Source organism: Rhineura floridana, chromosome 9 (assembly GCF_030035675.1).
Source record: "Rhineura floridana isolate rRhiFlo1 chromosome 9, rRhiFlo1.hap2, whole genome shotgun sequence".
Taxonomy (NCBI): Eukaryota; Metazoa; Chordata; class Lepidosauria; order Squamata; family Rhineuridae; genus Rhineura; species Rhineura floridana.
Genome location: NC_084488.1, coordinates 29,667,334 through 29,683,157, shown reverse-complemented (window position 1 = coordinate 29,683,157; position 15,824 = coordinate 29,667,334). Strand labels below are relative to the sequence as shown.

General features: G+C 42.8%; 1 protein-coding gene across 8 annotated transcripts in view; it reads left to right on the top strand.

Moving 5' to 3' along the window:
* The window catches only part of FRYL (FRY like transcription coactivator), a 332,614-nt gene that overhangs the window by 224,181 nt on the left and 92,609 nt on the right, over positions 1-15,824 (top strand). For all 8 annotated transcript variants that reach the window (XM_061583298.1, XM_061583296.1, XM_061583297.1 and 5 more), the window contains 5 exons: positions 5,674-5,824; positions 6,389-6,492; positions 7,372-7,557; positions 13,496-13,697; positions 14,174-14,295. In XM_061583298.1, the coding sequence (XP_061439282.1) occupies positions 5,674-5,824; positions 6,389-6,492; positions 7,372-7,557; positions 13,496-13,697; positions 14,174-14,295 (765 nt within the window). The remainder of the gene's footprint in view (positions 1-5,673; positions 5,825-6,388; positions 6,493-7,371; positions 7,558-13,495; positions 13,698-14,173; positions 14,296-15,824) is intronic.

The following is a 15,824-nucleotide window of genomic DNA, read 5'->3' as shown; positions in this document are numbered from 1 at the left end:
GCAGAGCAGAAAGTTGCAAAAAGGCACTCTCAGCCTTCAGCAGCTATAAGGCCCTCCCCACCCCCACCTTAGGATCAGCTGGGCTCTGAATTTTCTCCTGCCCGCAATTACAAACGGAGACATGACCACATTCTCGGAAGGGGAGCAGAGCGATCTAATGCAGCAGCAAATTTTGCCACGCTCCCAGCGGTCAGAAGTGACACCTGAGCACCATGTGGAAGGGGTGAGAGGCCGTTTGGCAAATTCCCGTTCCCCCCCTTCCAGGACAGGAGGATTTCCCCAAATTCCTATCATGGGTTGGGGCATTGTGGCTAAGGAAGTCAGGAACTCGGGGGTACAGGGGGAGCAGAGCCCAGTTTAAGATCTAAGTGCCATAAGAGGACACGCAGGTCCACATCGGGACACAAGAAAAGGAGGCACATCTCATCTCCCCCAAGCAGCACCTCCTCCCCCATCCCCGGGCTCCTCCTCCTCTTCTCCTGTTCGCCAAAGCAATTATGGGAAGAGGCACAAGGACAAACAAACGCAACACTAAAGGAACATGCTCCTGTCCCTACCCTAGAAGGAAGGAAGGGGATAAGAGGGTGATGAGTAAACAGGCAGTTAAGCCTTGGGACTACTGTCAGACTCGGATTGCTCTTCCTCTTCAGAAGGCAAGAGAGGAGGGAGAGCTCTCGGAGAAAGAAGTGGAAGCTCCTCCTCCTAAGAGGAGACTTTTTCAGGCAGAGTTTTTTTCCTGCTCTGCTAGCAAAGGCTAGACGGGTTTTGGAACTTCCCGAGGAACAGCCCAAGGGGAGGAGCCGGGCACCTCCACTGCATCCATAGGCTCCAGGGCAGCCTTCCCAGAGGGCCAGTTAAAGATGGATATTCTGCCTTTCCCAGACTCATTCCAGGCTCTGTGGAATGCAGAATGGGCCAACCCAGCCAAGCTCAAACCGGTGCATAAGCAGGTTAGTAAACACTATTCCTTTGCGCCCCTGATCATGGGACAGCTAAAAACCCCAGCAGTGGACTCAGCAGTGGTTGCTCTTTCTTCTTCGGCCACTGTTCCCACTGAAGGGGAAGGGGGACCAAAGGATGCCTGTGATAAAAGGGTGGAGGCTGCACTGCGTAGGGATTTTGAGGCACAAGGCTTCGGCTGCAGCATCAGCATTTGCACAAGTGAACATGTTGTGGGCAAATGAACTGGCAGTCAGGGAGGACACTCCTAAGCAAGTGAAGGATGGGCTGAGGAAGATATGTAGCAAATGCTACAACGGACACGATGATGTTCAATGCCAGGGCAATGGCTTCTGGCACAGTGGCTAGGCGGAATCTATGGCTCAGACACTGGGAAGTGGATCCTGGCTCACAAAGCCATTTGGCAAACTCTCCCTTTGAGTGGGCAAGCAATTTGGAGACCCTGTAGAGAAAGTTTTAGTGGAGACAAGGGACAAGCATAAGACTCTTCCCATGGCAAAAAAGGACAAGTGCAAGACAAAACAACAGCAGTCCTTTCAGAGCTCCAGACACTTTCAGCATCAATATACCTCGGGGTATAAATCTCGATGGGGAAAGTCAGACAGGACCCCCAACACCAACAGCTACAGACAACAGTCTGCCTCTCCTTTTCCCTCCACTTCAAAGTTCCAGAAAGGGTCAAAGAAGGGGCAAGCTTCTTGACACTAGGTCAGGAGCTCTGCATGGAGCCATAGGGGGTTGTTTGCTACACTTTGTAAGGGCATGGGCAATGACCACATCAGACCGCTGGGTTCTTTCCACAGTGTTGTCCAGTTACTCCTTAAAATTTTCCAGTCTTCCAAGGGAAAAGTTCATCGCAACCCCAAAGTCCAGGAGACCAGGAAAACATCAGGCTTTTCTCAAGGCCATAGGTCACCTGCTGGACATACATGCAGTGGAACCAGTACCTGTTCAAGAACGAGCTCGGGGCATATACTTAATTTTCTTCCTGGTTTTGAAGAAAAATGGGAATATCCGGGCTATACTCAACCTCAAGTGACTGAATTGGAGGGTGTCTTACAAGAAGTTCAAAATTGAGACCTTGAGGTCTATGTTGGAGGCCATAGGTCGAGAGGACTGGATGGCATAAATAGACCTTTCCGAGGCCTATCTCCATATCCCAATTCACCGGCAACACAGGAAATATCTTCGCTTCTGTTATGCCAGTCAGCATTATCAGTACAAGGCACTGCCCTTTGGTCTGACCTCAGCTCCAAGAGTGTTCATCAAGGTCCTCTGGTGGCCCATCTGAGGACCTTGGGGGTGAGGCTTCACCCCTACCTCAATGACATCTTGGTTAGGGCTACCTCCAGTGATCAATGTGCCAGGGATGTACAGACAACATTGGATTGTCTCACCGACCATGGTTTTGTGGTCAACTACGAAAAGAGTACCCTAGAACCCACTCAGACTATCACTCATCTAGGAGTTCAGATAAACAGCCCTTTTCAACATGAAGCTAACTCAGGAGTGGGTAAACAAGATTCGGGACCTCACAGCAAAAGTGATTGCTTCAGAGTCAGTAGACCTGATGGATCTAGCCAAGTTGCAGGGAATGCTAGTTTCCTGCCAGGACTTGGTGAACTGGGCCTGGTTTCATTCTCGTCCCCTGATGCAGGTGCTATCGCCTTTCTAGCATCAGATAGCAGAGTCACGCAAGTTGAGGATTCCGATCAGTCCAAGTGTGCGTGTGGAGTTGGGATGGTGATTGGTCCCTCAGAGGCTGCTGACGGGGGAGAGCCTAGAATCACCAGTGAGGAAGATTCTGACCATGGATGCCAGTCTCTATGGATGGGGGGCACATCTGGATACTCATATGACACAGGGAGTATGGAAGGACAGTGAAAGGCGACACAGTATCAACTGGTTGGAGCTACAGGCCGTGTGTCTGGCACTCCAGGAGTTCACATCACAGGGCTCAGGCTCACATTTTGGTGAGAAGCGACAACACCGTTACCAAGACATATATCAATCATCAAGGAGGAACAAGATCGGCTGCTCTGGCAAAGGAGGCCCAGAGGTTGTTGAGTTGGGCAAAAACTCATCTCCTGTCCCTGAGGGCAGAATACGTGGTGGGAGTCCAGAATGTAACTGGGAATTGGCTGAGCAGGACGTCCCTTTCAGATACGGAGTGACGTCTTCATCCTCAGGTCTTCCAACAAATCATCAAGATATTCGGAGTTCCACAGGTGGATCTTTTTGCAGCGTATCAGAATGCTCAGCTCCACATGTTTTTCTCCCGATTCCACGACTCGGAAGCACAGGGACTGGATGCACTGGTGACGGACTGGCCAGCGGGTCTCCTCTACGCCTTTCCTTCCATCCCTATCATTCTACAGACAGTCAGATGCATCAAGCATCTGAAAGCTGAGGTGATTCTGATTGCTCCATGCTGGCTGAGGAGGGCATGGTTTCCAGAGTTACTACACCTCTCAGTACAGGACCCGTGGCGCATTCTATTCCAACCAGACCTCTTGAACCAGGGCCTGGTCTTCCCAGGGCTGGTGCTATCATTAGGCCAACTAGGCAGCCACCTAGGGCGCAGACCTCAGGGGGGCTCAGTATTGACCTTTGAGGGGCACAGTTTTATACAGATTAGTTTTTTTAACCCTTGTAAAAATGCAACTGACAATTTATATTTTTTATTTTAAGATAAATACCACAACAGTGGTATGGAATATAATTAATTATAAAGTCTTATGAAAAATTTCTATATTCTGTTTTTTATTTATCCCTTTTATACTCAAGTGAGTAACAGCGTGTTTGTGCAATTTTAGAAATACTGACCATTTAGAAAACTATCAGACCTGGAGAGAACTTGAATTGCGCTTGTCTAAAGGAAAAACAATTGATGACCAGCAGAAAATTAGGCAAGAAGAACAATATTGGCAACAAATCTTGGAAAGCTTGTTTGCTTTGGTCAGAGTTCTTGGCATGCAAAACTTGGCATTCCATGGTACAACTGAAAAGTTGTACAGTGCTAGCAATGGAAATTTTCTGAAATTTGTAGAATATCTAGCCCTTTTTGATCCTGTCATGAATGAACATTTGTGCAGAGTTAAAGATCAAGAAACAATGGTTCACTACCTAGGAAAAGATACTCAAAATGAGCTTATACAGCTTCTAGCAGGTGCTATAAAGCAGAAAATTTTAGCACATACAAACTCAGCCAAATACTACTCAATTATTCTGGACTGCACACCTGATGTTAGTCATATTGAACAAATGACAATGATTGTACGTTATGTTGATGTAATCAAACCATCAGTTAATGAGATGTCTGAGCCTGAGGTTATCATAAGAGAACATTTCTTGGGATTTGTTCCACTAAAGGAGACTACAGGTGCCTTTAGGACAAAAACTCTTCTTGGACAGCTTGAGCAAATGGGATTACCAATTGAGAATCTGCGTGGTCAAGGTTATGATAACGGGAGTAACATGAAAGGCAAAGAAAATGGTGTACAAAAAAGAGTCCTGGACATAAACCCACGTGCCTTTTTTGTGCCCTGCAATGCACACTCTTTAAACTTGGTAGTCAATGATGCTGCTAAATGTTGTCTGGAAGCAACTAGTTTCTTCAGTTTGGTTCAACAGATCTATAATTATTTCTCTGCATCAGCTCAGCATTGGCAAATTCTAACTAGCCATGTATCAGACGTAGGCATAACTGTTAAGCCATTGAGCGAAACAAGATGGGAGAGTCGGATCGATGCTTTGAAACCACTGAGATATCATCTTGGTAGTATATATGTGCAGATGCCACATTTGGGAGGAGGGTTTTGCAAGGGGTGGTCCAGGCATGATCTTCCCTCAACTAGAATCCCACCCAGGAGGTTATTATTGCTCTGTTATATCCCAAACTGCAGAATGCCGTCCAGGAACCACTAGGGAATAAACGGAAATTCTTACCGTGAATTTCTCTTCCCAGGGGTTCCTGGAGGGCATTCCCCCACCTCTTCATTCAGGTGCTGAGGATTTGAGTCATGCTGGTTTCCAGTGACTTCTGCCAGCACCATACATGAGGGGGAGTCAGGGACTCCTGGGGATTTCATGGATTACCTTTTTCTGTCTGTTGCCCTGGAAGTTTCTACATTTTATCTTCCAGTTTTTTTCCTTTCAGAAGTCAATTTCTTAGCATGCTAATCTCCAGAAGTTGCAGTGGGTTCTCATGGATATGACAGGCCAGTCGGGCCAGGAGTACAGCTCCATCGAGGGACCACTTTGGGGGGTTGAGGGGTCATCCGTGCTCTGCCAGTGGGTCTGGGAGAGAGTGGGATGGCCCCTCTCCCTGGGTGAGATAATCTGAAGATTGGACCCTGCCTATCGCACGCCAGGAGGAGGCGCCTCCCAAGCGGCAGAATGCCCTCCAGGAACCCCTGGGAAGAGAAATTCATGCTAAGAATTTCCGTTTATTTTGAGTCATGATGTTGTTAGTGTTATAAGTGTAATACTTTCAAGCTTGCAAACTGTCACACTGTGGGAGGGGTTAAGGTGAGAGCCCTTTGGAGTGTTAACTCTTTCCTGCCTCAAGCAACAGGAGAGGAAGACAATATCCCACTTGGTGGTGTCCTGGTGCCCCCAGAGTAACACTTTTCTGGTGAATAAAACGGTTCCTTCTGCTAACATGAATGCATTAAATTGAACTATAATATTCAATGATAAAACTTTTCATAGGTGATTCAATGCCACAATACTCAAACTGGCGATTGAAAGTGATGGAGCACAATGAAGGAGAGCCTTTACCTTTTCCACCTTCAGGGGGATGTTGGTCACCATTGGTGGATTATTTACCTGAAACATCTTCCCCAGGCATGTCTCTTCATAGGTAAGCAATAAAAGTGAACTAAAGCAACACAGGTTCCTTCAGTATTCACTGTACAGGGCACAGTTCCCCCCTCTCCCAAAGGAATGGGGAGATCAACAGTTTGTAACTTACTGCTGAGAAGTGGATATGATGTAGTATTTTAAATGATGGCCTTTGTATGGGAATGTGACAACCAATGCTTGTAGATCCTCTCTGCCTTTTGAGAGATGTATTTCCACAGTTTCATCCTCCAAAACAGAGGCCTATTCTGAGATCCCTGGCTCTAAGTTTTGTTTTCCTAACAGCATGGTGGAAGTAAAAATTAAAGTGGGTCTGTCCTTTCACAAAGATCTATCTATATTCTTCTTCAAACTTCACCTGTATCATCATCACTAGTACTTCTTTTACATCAATCATCCTGAAAGAGTCAGATTCGTTTGACTCGTGGTAACTTTCTATAAAATAGTACTAATGTAACTAGACTATTAGCAAAGTCGTATTTAATTGTAGGACATTTTTTTTAAAAAATAACTAACTGCTGCTATATTCTGTTCTTTAACCAGTAATAATTGTTTTTGCTTGTAGGTGTAACATAGCAGTGATTTTGTTGACTGACTTGATAATTGACCACAGTGTGAAGGTTGACTGGGGAACCTACCTACACCTCTTGCTTCATGCAGTTTTTATAGGTAACTGCATCTTTATTATAGTAGTGCGCGTGAGAAGGACCTTGGAATTGTAGTGGATCGCAAGTTGAACATGACCCAGCAGTGTGATGCTGCGGCAAAAAAGGCAAACACGGTTTTGGGATGCATAAACAGAGCTATAGTTTCCAGGTCGAGGGAAGTAATAGTCCCACTATATTCTGCATTAGTCAGGCCTCATCTGGAATACTGCGTTCAGTTCTGGGCGCCTCATTTTAAGAAAGATCTAGACTAGTTGGAGCGGGTTCAGAAGAGGGCGACAAGGATGATAGCCGGTATGGAGAACAAGTCTTATGAGGAAAGGTTGAAGGAACTTGGCATGTTCAGTCTGGTGAAGAGAATGAAGAGAATGGACAGCTATCTGCGGGAGATGCTCTAGCTGTGGATTTCCTGCTGTGAGCAAGGGGTTGGACTCGATGGCCTACAAGGCCCCTTCCAACTCTATGATTCTATGATTCTATTAAAACTAGGAAGCCGTGTTAGTCAGCACATTATTTTGTTGTCTTGAATTCTTAAAATTTAATCATTGCAAAAGAGGTGTGTTAAAATAAGGCAACTTTATAACACACAAACTCTACTGAAATGTGGAAGTAGCTGAGGATCACAAGGGAAAAACTTTTTTTATATTACATAAAAATAAAATAAAGTTCAAAACCACATATTTATAACTTCCTTGTAGTCAATACATTGCAATACCAAGTAGTAAATGAGAGAGGATATTTCACACCTGCTTCTTTTTCCAAATTGTAGTCCTCAGGTCTCTTAACTGTAGTAAACTTTTAATTAAATTATAGCAGTATAAAATATCATATAGGTAATGTAACTGTTGCTTGCTAAGTCTAACATTATCTTCATTGTTCATAGGACTTGATCACCACCATCCTGAAGTATACGAACACTGTAAACGCCTCCTGTTACATTTATTGATAGCAATGGGTTCTAACAGTAATGTCCAGTCTGTGGCTTCTGTCCTTCTCAGGAACAGGGAGTTTAATGAACCCCGGGTGCTCACTGTCAAACAAACAGCACATTTGGATTACATCTTCACAGGTACTTTAGATATACTTCTAATTAGTGAACTAAATATTTCTGAAGAAAAAGCAAATTTGTTTAATGGAGTTTAAAATGTTGCACTAATAACATACTCTTTAACCATTGAAAATAAAAGCTATTTCACAACCAGTTAGTAAATATGGCTTCTATTTGTACAGACAATTTGAAGCTACCTTATCAACTGGTCAATAACTTAATTAATGTTAACTAATTAACAAACTTTATCAAAGATAATAGCTGTGAGGCTATGCTCTTGGGACATGTTACTGCAGTAAAAATGGATTTGGAAATAATGTTCAGCTACCATCTAGAAAACTACTAAGCTAGACTTTTTGTGTTTATAAATAAGGTCCAAATGCAAGTACTACTTTGGTGAGCTTAGTGGATTTCTTTTTTACTTTTGTCTTTATAGCAGATGGTCCTTCTATGCTTGTGCCATGTTGCAAACTGCTTTTGAAACTCCCCTCAGTTTCAGAATGTTGGACGTTTATTTTATTTATTTATGTTCCACCCTTCCTCCCAGAAGGAGCCCAGGGTGACAAGTCAAAATGGGAGCTGCTATTTGAATAAGTCCAAAATCCCCTTATGTGCATAGAGTTCGTTTGCACAGTTCTTTGCATCCATCTACCATTTACTCCATGATATTTATTGTGAGTGCTGTGTTTATTTTTAGCATAATAGACTGGTTTTTATTTATTAGACACACACATTTATTTATTATAAGCAGCCCATACAACTTTGTTATGGTGCAGCATAAAAATGTTGTTAATATTTTCAACAATGAAACAATGGCTGTGTCCACATGTTACACTAAGCCATAGTTAAGTATGACATGGAATGAGCCTAGGCAAGCCTTAGGCTTGTGTGCTCCTGCTCTCTTCTTGTGCACATTCCAGAGAAGAAGTTTGGAAGCATTCACTTCCACCTTTTTCTTAACTGTAGTTTGTCATTTCACTTGAACTGATAAACTGTGGTTAATATTGTGCCTGCAGAATGGATTAGGGTGAGAGCATGTGAGCAAGAACTATGAATAGACTGAAGTTGGATCAAAATTACCACAACTTTCATTGGTTATAGCTCAAAGAGTTTGCTGTAGCATAGTCTGCAACAGGCATGCTAGAGTCCAGCCCCCCTGTATGTAGCCTTGAAGGAAACCAAAGGTAAGAATTTCTCTCTCAGGTCCTCTCTAAGGCTCCAAAATCTCCCCAATAGGCTTCTGGGGTGGTGCGGGGCTACAGCATGGCTGAATGTCCCACAGTTTAGTCTGCCCCTGGTTGCACTAAGGGAAAAAGCTCATTACTCCTTCCCTGCCCCACTACAAATACAATGAAGGTCATCCCTCTCCAGTAAGTAGGGACCCAGGGCTTAACTATGTTTTGTTAAAACAGGCCAACTTGAGTTGGGAAGACAGACATCTGTGCCTCAGGTCACCTTGGCTTGTTTACATCATGCTACTCTGTGGCTTAACCATGTGATGTGCAAATGCAGCCATTCAGTTTTGACACAATAAATTGCATGAATTACAGTTTATCAGTGTAAGAAGAATGTAGCAAAAGTGTGCTACATAATTTTTAGACTCGAATTCTTTTATTGACAGGATTTTTTTTACAAATTCCTACCTGTGATTATGCTGCATGCATAAAGAAATACGTATCTGAAACACTTGCATGGGCATTTTGTATTATTTTCCAGTAGATGGTAGCATTTTATCATACAATATAATCATGCAGAACCACTGATCTCATAGAAATATTTGGTTTTGTTTACAGTTTATATTAAATTACACCCCTAACATCTTTAATAACATCTTGTGAAGACATACCTTTTTACCCAGACTTTCCCTGACCCATAAGATTTGCCCGTTGCTGGATCGTCACCTTGCAGTGGTGAGTGGGCTTCCATGTTCCAATGAACCCTGTGAGCGATGCCGTCGGAAACCATGTACTCCCAGCAGGGTCACCCATGGCAGTAAGGTCAAGGGAGAGGAACCAGACAAAGAACAATCCAAGAAAGTCCTCAATGGAAGAACAGGCAGAGGATAACAATGTGTATGTTACAACAGCTGTGAAGGCGGATGAAGGCTGCAGCAGATAAGAGACTTCCAATTGTCGTGGAATCCATGCCATTGGATCAAAGCCTTTTTCTGTCAAGATTGTGTGTTGATCGTCATGCACCAATCTCCCCACATAAAACAAATTCACGCACAGGCGTCTTCAAACCAAACCAAAAGTCCCATGGCATCGGCGAATGGTGACGGGGGCAGGACTGTGAAATCCGGAAGCCCCTAGTCATGGACCGGCACATGGGCGGTGGATACAGACTCAGTCATCCTGGCTCAAGGACCAAGGCAGTTGAGTAGTTCGGCAGCTGTATCCATGACTGAGCAGTCCTATTCAGGATCCACTCTGCTCACCCAGTATGGGGAGGGGGCTAGAAAAGGTGCCCTAAACATAGTCTGCCTCATCTCTCTCCCTGACTGGATCACCGCTTCCAGTGGGGTCACCACTTAGCGATTGCAAAAGACAAATTAACTTTGGAACGTGGAATATACGGAGATTGCTGGACAGTACAGATAATGAACATCCTGAACGCAGGACTACCATCATTGCGAAGGAGTTGAGACGTTTTAATATTGACATAGCAGCACTCCAAGAAACTCGAAGAGCAGGAGAGGGACAATTAAAGGAAGAAAAAGGTTACACCTTCTTCTGGAAAGGACTGCCTGAACAAGAACGATAAATACATAGAGTAGGCTTTGCTATTAAAATTGATCTTGTGAAGCTCTTGTCAGAACTTCCTATTGGCATTAATGAACGACTCTCAACTCTCCGATTAAAACTCGCCGAAAACCAGCAGGCAACTATTCTAAGTGCTTATGCACCAACATTAGATGCTGATGAAGACATCAAGGAAAATTTTTATAACCAGCTGGACACCATCTTATCAGAGATAACTAAGGAGGATAAAATTATCCTTCTGGGCGATTTCAATGCAAGAGTTGGGCATGATTTTGATTTATATCCAGAGACCATTGGGAAAGAAGGAGTTGGCAATAGCAACCTGAATGGTATTCTACTTCTGACTAAATGTGCAGAGCATAATCTTGTTATTACAAACACACTCTTTCACCAGAAAGATAAATTTAAAACATCATGGAAGCACCCTCAGTCAAAACACTGGCATCTCCTGGATTACGTAATTGTCCGTGCCAGAGATCGTCTTGATGTACTCCTCACCAGGGCCATGACGAGTGCCGTTGACTGCTGGACAGATCACTGATTAATTCGCTCCAAGGAAGAAAACCAAGGTGTAAAATGAACATCCACGCCCTTCAAGATCGTATTAAGCGAGCGTGCTTTCAAACAACTCTGAAGAAACATCTACCGACAAAACTGAAGACTTCCATTATTGCAGCATGTGAACAAACCATTGGATACCAAACTTAAGGAACATCAGGACTGGTTTGATGAGAATGATAGTGAGATTGAACATATCATTGACAAGAAAAGGAAAGCCTTCCAGATATGGCAAAAAGACATTAACTGCACTGCTAAGAAAAAAATCTATGCCAGTGCAAAGGCTGAGGTCCAAAGAAGAACTAGAGAACTTAAGAACGCCTGGTAGATAAAGAAAGCTCAAGAAATCCAGCATTTTGCAGATGCTCATGATGCACAGGACTTTTTTAATGCCACAAAGGCCATCTACGGACCAAAAAATTATGGTACAAATCCCTTATCATTGAATAGATGGTACCAAACTTCTAAAGGACAAAGAGTCTATTGCACTGCGTTGGAAAGAGCATTACCACGACCTCCTTAATCGTAACTCTGTTGTGGCTGATGAGGTCTTCTCACAAATCCCGCAACAACAAATTAGAGATGAGCTTGCAGTATCCCCTAAGTTGGATGAAGTCAGTAAAGCCATTAATCAAATGAAAAATAAAAAAACTAGTGGACCTTATTGGATTCCTGCTGAAGTCTTTAAAGAAGGTGGGCTTGAACTTACACAACAACTTCATAAGCTCATTGAAAAAATCTGGATGAGGGAGGAGATCCTGGAAGACTTTAGGGATGCCATAATTATCACTCTTTTCAGGAAGGGTGATAGAACAGATTGTGGGAACTACCAAGGCTTCTTTCTTCTAGCTATCACAGGTAAAATCCTTGCAAGGATCCTCGCAAATCACTTCCTACCTATTTCAGAAGACATCCTCCCTGAATCCCAAAACGGTTTCCTCCCTTCCAGGGGGATAGTGGACATGATCTTCACTGCACAACAGCTTCAAGAAAAATGCAGGGAGCAAAACCGACCTCTGTATATGGCATTTATTGATCTGACTAAGGCCTTTGATACTGTAAATTGAACTGCTCTCTGGACCATCCTTCTGAAAATTGGATGCCCTGATAAATTTGTGAATATTTTGCAACTCCTCCATGACAACATGATGGCAACAATTTTGGATAACAATGGCTCTCAAAGTGATCCCTTCAAAGTGGGATCAGGCGTCAAACAGGGATGTGTCATTGCTCCGACCTTATTTGCTACCTTCATCGTCATGATTCTACACCTTGTTGAGGGGAAACTTCCCACTGGCATGGAAATCACATATCGAACAGATGGAAAGCTTTTTAATCTCAGTAGGCTGAAAGCAAAAGTAAGGTAATTACAACCTCTGTCATAGAACTCCAATATGCTGATGATAATGTGCACATTCAGAGGAAGATCTTCAAACTATCCTAAATGTCTGTGCAGAAACATATGAAAAGCTTGGCCTCTCGCTTAACATCAAAAAACCCCAAAGTGCTTCATCAGCAAGTGCGAACCAATCCCTCTGTAGCACCATCAATCCAGCTTAATGGTGCGACGCTGGAGAATGTCAATCACTTTTCTTATCTTGGCAGCCATCTCTCTGTAAAAGCTGACATCGACACTGAAATTCAGCATCATCTGAACTCTGCGAGTGCCGCATTCTCCCGAATGAAGCGTAGAGTGTTCAAGGATCGGGATATTCGCAGGGAGACCAAAATGCTTATTTACAAAGCCATTGTACTACCGACCTTACTGTATGCTTGTGAAACATGGACCATTTCTAAGCGCCACCCCAACTTCTTGAAAGATTCCACCAAAGCTGCCTCTGGAAAATTCTGCAAATTACTTGGGAAGATAGGTGGACTAATGTTAGCGTATTGGAAGAAGCAAAGACCACCAGTGTTGAAACAATGATCCTCCAACATCAACTTCACGGGGCCGGCCATGTTGTTCGAATGCCTGATCACCGTCTTCCAAAGCAGCTACTTTACAATCCCAACTTAAGGATGGAAAACGGAAATTGGTGGACAGCAAAAGAGGTTTAAAGATGTTCTCAAATCTAATCTTAAAAAATATAACATAAGCATCGAGAACTGGGAAGCCTTGGCCCATGAGCATCCCAATTGGAGGTCGGCCATTATCAAAGGTGCTATGGACTTTGAAGAAGCACGAGTACAGGGCGAAAGGGACAAACGAGGTAAGCGGAAGGCACATCAAGCAAATCCTCATTGTGACCACCTTCCATCTGGAAACCTATGTCCTCACTGTGGAGGCTGTGTGGATCCAGAATTGGCCTCCACAGTCACTTACGGACCCACTGTTAAAGACCTTGCCCCGGAAGGCAATCTTACTTGGCCACGAGTGATCTCCAGTGAATAATGAAATGAATAAGATTTGTAATACTGTTTTGCCTCTTTAATGTTTGTATCTCTGTTTTTATAATACTGTTTTATTGTTTTATATTATACTGTATTTTTTATACTTCTTAGAGATTTTGAAATATTTAAGCGATTTAGAAATGTTTTTAAATAAATAAACTAAAATAAAGTAGATCTTGATTGCCATGCCTTATAACATCTGGCTATATTTTACTATATGGAAAATAATGATGTCTTTCTGTACTTAGGTGTTAATGATTTTATACCAGATCACCAGCCCTCCCCGATGACAGACTCAGGGCTCAGTTCAAGTTCTACCTCTTCTAGCATCAGCTTAGGAAATACTAGTGCTGCCATTTCTCATATGCATAGCACCATCCTGAGTGAAGTCGACATTTCAGGAGAGCAAGATGAGAAAATGAAATCGCTTATGGAGTTTATTACTTCAAGGTAACATTTAAAACTTGGCTGGTATTACTCATCTGTATGAAAATATGAGCATCTTCAAATTGTACTTGTCTGTTACTATTTGCATCAAAATTGTACACAAGTGACACATCCATAAGCTGCTGTGTTTTCAGTCCCATTGTGATCATGAAAAATGTAAAGAGAAAAAAGCAAATCTGGCTGTTAATTGTTGACCTTTCCCGTACAGCAGGATGGATAACATGCGACCCTCCAGATGTTGTTGGAAGGCCACATGTTTTTCACCCCTGAAAGTACAGTTTCATTGCTAAGGAAGATATCTTCCCCTGATTTAGCTAGGCTTTGACATCAGAACTCTTAGTAGGTATATTATTATTTAAAGCTCTTGAACTTTGAAGCTAGTGTTGTTAGAATCAAATTGGAAGCTTTTAGACTTGATGTTGAATATTCTCAATATTTCTGACAAATGAGTTTTGGGTTTGGTTCTTTATTACTCCTAGGAAACGAGGACCACTTTGGAACCATGAAGATGTTTCAGCAAAGAATCCAAGCATAAAGAGTGCTGAGCAGTTAACTATATTTCTAAAGCACGTTGTTTCTGCATTTAAACAGTCAAGTTCAGGTATGCTTGAAAAAGTTAACATATGGTACAAGTACATTAAAGGAAAATTCCTCGGAAATTAATACTATACAACCCCTCAATAAGAAAATTTGCATGTACCTTCAGCAGTTGTCCTGACTTCTTCCACTTAGTACATTATTATTATTGTTATTGCTGTTGTTGTTATTCCTTAATAACATGTTCTGTGACGTACTTTGTTTTCTGATTTCTATGGCTAATTGCACTGGGTGGCCCCAAGTGAGGAACATAGAAAGCTGTCTTGTACTGAGTCAGACCATTGGTCCATCTAGCTCAGTATTGTCTACACTGATTGGCAGTAGCTCTCCAGGATTTCAGACAGGATTCTTTCCTAGCCCTACCTGATGCTGGGGATTGAACTTGGGACCTTCTGCATGCAAGACAGATGCCCTACCAGTAGGCAACAGCCCTTCCCCAAGTTCTAGTATTAAGTAAAAGGGAATGGATTTTTACATTTCTCCATACCTTTCGTAATTTCATAAACTTCATTCAGCTTTCCTTTTTCCCTAAACTAAAACACCCCAGACACCTTTGCCCGGATGTAGGGAACTTGAGGCCTACAGGCCAATTTTGACCTGTGAGGGCATTTTCCCCAAACCATGTTCACCCACCCATCAGCTGATGCTACTACTGATATCAGCGGATGGGCAAGAGGATAGGGTGAAATCGTGCACTGGCCAAAGCAGCAGGTTTAATCCCCACTCATCATCTGATGGGTGGAGATGGGAGCTGCTCAGTTCAAGCATCCCGGTGTTCCTGTTTGAGCCTCTGGTTAGCAAAAGCACTTTTAAGCAGCCCAAGACAAACAGGAGTTAGGGCTAGCTAAAGACATTCCTCATTTCTGAATTTTTTAATTATTACTGGCCACAACATTTGCACTTTACTGCTCCTTTAATTGGGTTTCATTGATACTGATTCTGCTTTTACCAATATTTATATATCGGCTTTTGTTGTTCTAATTAGTATTTTATTGTTGCTTCATTAATTATTTGTATATGTTGTTAGTTGCTTTGTGAGTTTTGTAAAATGTTGAAAAGTGATATATATATTTTTGAAGACATAAATAAATAAGCAAGGCGCCCCCACAACATAATGGTGCACCTGACTCCAGTCCAAGGCTACAGCTAGTCTGGGAAAAGAGCCTTGTAGAGCATTTCATGGGATGCAAAACATGCAGGCAGTTAACACTACTCTCCTGTTCTCACCAGAATAAAATTGAAATTGAAATCCCCTTGCTTTCCATAGGGGCACTTTTCTGCAAATGGCACCTATCTAATAATTATCTATCATTCACTATATGACATCTATCAAGTAGGACAAGATTTTATTTGTTGGTTGATTTTCAAAAGTTTTATTGAACAAATAGCAAAACTAAAATATGCCATGTCCCCCCCATTGCAGCCATTTTGTGATAAATGTCTCCAGCACTCTATCAAAATTCAAAATGTGCCCACTGGTCCAAAAAAGATTTGCGACCTACGGCTTAGACTTCTGTGCTCAGCCAACCTTTT